The sequence below is a fragment of the Mobula birostris genome, chromosome 3 (assembly GCF_030028105.1).
Source record: "Mobula birostris isolate sMobBir1 chromosome 3, sMobBir1.hap1, whole genome shotgun sequence".
In the NCBI taxonomy this organism is placed as follows: domain Eukaryota; kingdom Metazoa; phylum Chordata; class Chondrichthyes; order Myliobatiformes; family Myliobatidae; genus Mobula; species Mobula birostris.
Genome location: NC_092372.1, coordinates 138095887 through 138101886, shown reverse-complemented (window position 1 = coordinate 138101886; position 6000 = coordinate 138095887). Strand labels below are relative to the sequence as shown.

The following is a 6000-nucleotide window of genomic DNA, read 5'->3' as shown; positions in this document are numbered from 1 at the left end:
GCTAATTATTGACTTCAAGAGGGAAAACTGGAGGGGCATGAGCCAGTCCTTATTGGAGCTTTAGAGGTGGAGAGAGTCAACAACTTTAAATTCCTTGGTGTTATCATTTCAGGGGATCTGTCCTGGGTCCAACATGTAAGTACCATTACAAAGATAGCACAGCAGCAGCCCGATTTTCTTAGAAATTTGTGAAGATTCTGCATGTCATCTGAAACTTTGATAAACGTCTATAGATGTGCAGTGGATAGTACATTGACAGGCTGCATCACAGCCTGGTACGGAAACACCAATTCCCTTGAACAGAAAATCCAACAAACAGTAATGGATACAGCCCAGTTTATCATGACTAAAGCTCCCTCCACCGTTGAGCACATCTACATGAAGCATTGTCACAGGAATGCAGCATTCATTATCAGAGACCCATCACCCAGGACATGCTCTCTTCTCGCTACTGCCATCAGGAAGACGGTACAGGATCCTCATGATTCACTCCACCAGATTCAGGAACCATTATTACCCCTCAACCAGAGGAGATAACTGAACTGTTCACCCGCTCACTAAACTGTTCCCACAACCTATGGACACACTTTCAAGGATTCTTCATCTTGCATTCTTGGTACTTATTGTTATTTGTTATTATTTTTGATTTTTTTTTATTTGCAGGGTTTGTTGTGTTTTACACATTGGTTGTCCGTCTTGTCATGTGTGGTCTTTCATTAACTCTACTGTGTTTCTTTGTAGTTAATGTAAATGCCTGCAAGAAAATGAATCTTAGGGTTGTATATGAGGACATAGATATGTACTTTGATAAATTTGCTGTGAAGTTTGAACTTTTGAATTATTGTAATACTGAATCACCCCAGGGGCCCACATGAGTGGCAACTATGCTATTGGTTTTAAGGAATGTAATAGAACACTACTTAATGCATCGTCAATGAATGGAATGAAAAAGCATTGCAATTTATTCTTGCAAATTTTTTTATCATTATGAACAAAGTTTATTTTGATATAAAAATTGCAGTGCTGTCATTCAATCATATAAAAACTCCCAGATATGCATAAGCTCTTTACTCAAATTTTGCAAGATTTAGCACAATTGGTATACATAATATACACTGCAATGTAAAACCTTCTGCCTTCTTATATCAAGTACATCTATTACTATTCTTAATTTCTGATTCTTTATTGCAGAACATTTACAGTTAAAGAAAATATTTCTTGTTTCTTCTTCGTAAAATGCCATAATTTACAATATTTTGATTTTTAATTTGACTGAAGACATGTTGCTGTCCAAGGACTGGTGAGCTGAAGTACGTATATGCGGAAACTGACCATGTTGCAGTGTACGATCACCCTCAGTCTGTTTCTCAAATCCACTGGTAGCCATTAGAATTTAATTACACTTCGTAAACCCCAGTATACCGAACATAAAGAAAATCCAACCTGGGGAGAAAGAGAATTGAACTGTAAGTCCTTCATTTGAGGCACCTGCATTAAAAAAAAGTTTCACCTAATTTAAGCAATTTAAGCTTGTATAATTGTGCTATTCAACACACTTATATATTTATTATTTACTCTTGGTAACATTAATGGAAGTATACAAATTTACACATCTCTCTTCCCGCAACTGCAGCATACCTTTGCAAGTGAGCATAGGAGCAGGAGTGGGTCATTTGACTCCTCGTGCCTCTTCTGCCACTCAGCTAAATCATGGCAGATCTTTTACTTCAGTAAGCCCCATCTCTCATTCCTTTAATATCTTAAAGACCTATTGTTCTCTATTTTATACAAGGGGTGATTGATAAGTTCGTGTCCTAAGGTAGAAGGAGATGAGTTATTAACTTCAAACTTTCTGCATTATCACTCAAAGAGTTGAACTGCACGTGGATGTAATGAGAGCGTCTTGGATCTCCAGGTGGTCCACAGCAGGGGTGATTGATAAGTTTGTGGCCTAAGGTAGAAGGTGATGAATTATACAGCTCTCGTTAGATGCACATGCAGTTCAACTCTTTGAGTGATTATGCAGAAAGTTTGAATTTAATAACTCATGTCCGTCTACCTTAGGCCAGAACTTATCAATCATCCCTGCTGTAGACCACTTTCTGGAGGTCCAAGACACTGACTTCTACAAAGAAGGGATCTGTATGCTCCACGACCACTGGACTAAGTGTGTAAATGGAGGAGGGGACTATGTTGAAAAATAAATGTATTAGGTTTTCTAAAATTTACTCCTTCTACCTTAGGCCACGAAATTATCAATCACCCCTTGTATACACTCAACAAATGAGACTCCACAACCCCATTGGCAGAGAGTTCCAAATATTTGCTATACTGTGAGTGTAGGCACCATTCCACCATAGTGGTTCGCACGACACTATTACTGCTCAGGGCATTCTGGAGGTCGGAGCTAAATTCTGGCACTGTAAGGAGTCTGTACATCCTCCCTGTGGAATGGCTGGGTTGTCTCCAGGTGTTCCAGTTTTTTTCCCAAAGTCCAAAGACCTACTGGGTACCTTATTTGGTCATTGTAAGTTGCCCTGTGATTAGATTTGGGTTAATCCGGTTTGCTAGGGATTTGCTGGGGTGGTGTGGCCTGAAAGGTTGGAAGGAGCTACTAAATAAGAAAATAATAATAAATGGCTCATTGTTATGTAGAACCCTGATCCTCAACATCCTAGCCAAGCAAAACAGCATGATGTAAAACATTTTTTAGAGCATTGGACAGGATAGACATGAGAAGATGTTTCCCCTATCTGAGGTATAATAGGATCACAGTCTCAAAATAAGAGGTAGACATTGAAGAGAAATTGTGTTGGAATTCCCACTCCAAAGGGCGGTAGAAGTTCAGTCATCAGTTCCATTCAAAACTGAAATTGATGGATTTGTGGCCATTAGAAGAATCAAGAAACACAAGGTCAAGGCAGAAAAGTAGTGGAGGGGTATAAGTTCAGACATGGAGTAGAAACAAGGGGATGAATGACTTGCTGTGACTTGTTTACACATTTTAACAAACATGCCTTGCATGATCATATCCTGTTACAATTTTAAGCATTTTTGTGCATTCCACTTCACATTTTTCTAAATTTAAAACTAAATAAACTCATCATTTCACAAACCCACCATGTAATGAATCAATTTGGTGAACATACAATGCTGTCTCTCTGTTGCAAGTAAATCTTTTCTTAGAATTGCAGTCTGGACATGTACACATTTTTCCAGACAAGGTCTCACCAGGACCCGTTATAGCTGGAGTGAGTTATCTCTTTTACTTAAGTTTCTTTGCAATATTGGCCAACATATAACATGCCCAGTATGTTTTCCTAATTGCTCACTTGTACCTTCATGCTAACTGCCAGTGATCATTTAAAAGATCATGCAGGTCATTCTAAAAGCTAATACCTTTCAATTTCTAACCATTTAGAAATTGCTGGACCTTTCTACTTTTGGACAAAATGGATGACCTCATATTCTTCCATATATATTTCAACTCCCAAGTCCCATAATTTATCAATATCCTAACAAAGCCTTTCTGCATCTTTCCCACTTCCATACGGTCACATAACTTTGTATCTTTAATAAATTTAGATTTTAACTATTATCTTCCATGGAAATTATTGACATTGATTATGAACAATTGGCTCATTACGATTCATTGAGACCTTCCATTAGTTGCAGAATCCCAAATGATAAAAACAAGTTATTTCCTTTCTTTTCTTTCATTTTAAATCTTTTTATTGTTATATTATACAGGAAAAATAACATGAGTACATTGAAGTAACAACACTTACAATGCCTCAAAAAAAATTATCTTAAAGGTTGAAAAAAAAATTTTGTGATAACAAAAAAAACCTACTAAGCAGAAAAATGAGAAAAAAAAAGAACCCATTAGGTGTACAACCCCGGAATCATGCGTCATACAAAAAGCTTCTAAAAATAAACATCAAACCGCCAGCAAGAAAAGAAAATATACAAAAAATTTACAATTAGATTGTGGAAAAATTATATCAATTAACTCAAATGATAATGACGAGCAAATGAGCCCCATCTTTTCTCAAAATCAAATAAAGGTTCAAAGGTTCGACTTCTAATTTTCTCCAAACTAAGACATAGCATCACTTGAGAGAACCATTGTGACAAAGTGGGAGCTGATGTATCCTTCCACTTCAACAAAATGGCCCCCTAGCTATCAATGTAACAAATGCAATAACATGTTGGTCAGACACAGAAATGCCATGAATATTTTGAGGAATTATTCCAAAAAGCACAGTTAATTTATTAGGCTGTAATTTAATTTTAAGTGCTTTAGAAATTGTTGAAAAAAAACGAGTTCCAGAACTGTTCCAATACAGAGCAAGACCAAAACATATGTGTCAGTGTAGCTATCTCAGTTTTACATCTATCACAATGACTGTCAACATTAGAAAAGATTTTAGAAAGTCTCTCCTTTGTCAAATGATAATGATGTACAATTTTAAATTGAATCAATGAATGGTTCGCACAAATTGAAGAAGAGTTAACCAATATCCACATCCAATCCTCCGTCATAAAAGTCAAATTAAGTTCCTTTTTCCAATCCTGTTTAATCTTAGATAAAGGACGCTTATCCCATTGTAATAATAAATTATAAATTCTTCCAATAGAACCCTTAATCAAAGGATTCATACTCATAATAGTATCTAACAAGTCAGCCTCCAATATGTAAGGAACATTACTTAAATATTTTTGTAAAAAATATCTAACTTGAAGGTATTGCAGAAAGTGTGAGTAGGAAAGAGAATATTTATCAATTAATTGTTCAAAAGACATCAATCTATCTTCTTTAAATAAATCCAAAAAAGAACTAATACCTTTATTTTTCCAAAGTAAAAAAATTGGATCACTCAAAGAAGGCTTAAAAAAGTAATTTCGGTAAATTAAACTACAAATTTTAAATATTTTATGATTTAAAAAATTGCGGAATTGGAACCAAATTTGTAAAGAATACTTAATCATAGGACATAGGTTTAAATTAACAACTTTAACTAATTGCATAGGTAAAGGAGCTCCCAATAACAAGGTTAAATAAAACTGTTTTACAACTTTCAGTTCCAAGTCTACCCAAATTGGCCAATCACTCTTATCAACCCAGTATAACCAAAAAGACATTAACCAATATCGCACATTAACAGCCAAATAATACATTCTTAGATTAGGCAAAGCAAGACCTCCATTCTTTTTCAATTTTTGTAAATGACATTTACTAATTCTTGGTCTTTTATTATTCCAAATGAAAGATAAAATAATAGAATCAATCCGATCAAAAAACATCCTAGTCAAAAAAAGGGAATATTCTGAAATAAATATAAAAATTTCAGTAAAATCATCATTTTAACTATATGAATACGACCAACAAGTGAAAATGTAAGTGGACTCCAACTACTAAATAAATACTTCATAGAGTCTACTAAGGGAACAAAATTGGCTTTATAAAGATCCTTATCCTATTTAGTAATTATAATACCTAGATATCTAAAAGAGTCTATAACTTTAAAAGGAGTATTATCATATATAGGGACAGAATCATTTAAAGGAAAGAATTCACTTTTACTAAAATTTATTTTATATCCTGAAAAACCTCCAAGTTCATTAAATAATTTTAGCAAGGCAGGAATGGATTCGTCAGGGTTACATATATAAACCAATAAATCATCAGCGTAAAGAGAGACTTTATGCATGGTCTCATTCACAAAAATTCCATGGATATTTTTAGCCTCACGAAGAGCAATAGCAAGGGGTTCTAATATTAAGTTAAACAACAAAGGACTTAATGGACAGCCTTGCCTTGTCCCCCGTGGAAGCTGAAAAAAAGGAGACCTACAATTGTTAGTGACAACAGTAGCAATAGAGGCATTATATATCATTTTAATCCAATTATTAAAATTAGCACCAAAGCCAAATTTCTCTAAAACATTGAATAAATATTTCCATTCGACTCGGTCGAACGCTTTTTCAGCATCCAAA

The 6000-nt window shown here is 34.9% G+C and overlaps 1 protein-coding gene across 3 annotated transcripts in view; it reads right to left on the bottom strand.

Annotated features, from left to right (window-relative positions):
* Positions 1–971: 971 nt before the first annotated feature.
* The window catches only part of agmo (alkylglycerol monooxygenase), a 393034-nt gene continuing 388005 nt past the window's right edge, over positions 972–6000 (bottom strand). For 2 of the 3 annotated variants that reach the window (XM_072253381.1, XM_072253382.1), the window contains exon 14: positions 972–1443. In XM_072253381.1, the coding sequence (XP_072109482.1) occupies positions 1387–1443 (57 nt within the window). In that variant the 3' untranslated portion in view covers positions 972–1386. The remainder of the gene's footprint in view (positions 1444–6000) is intronic. The other variant, XM_072253383.1, reaches the window with a different exon arrangement.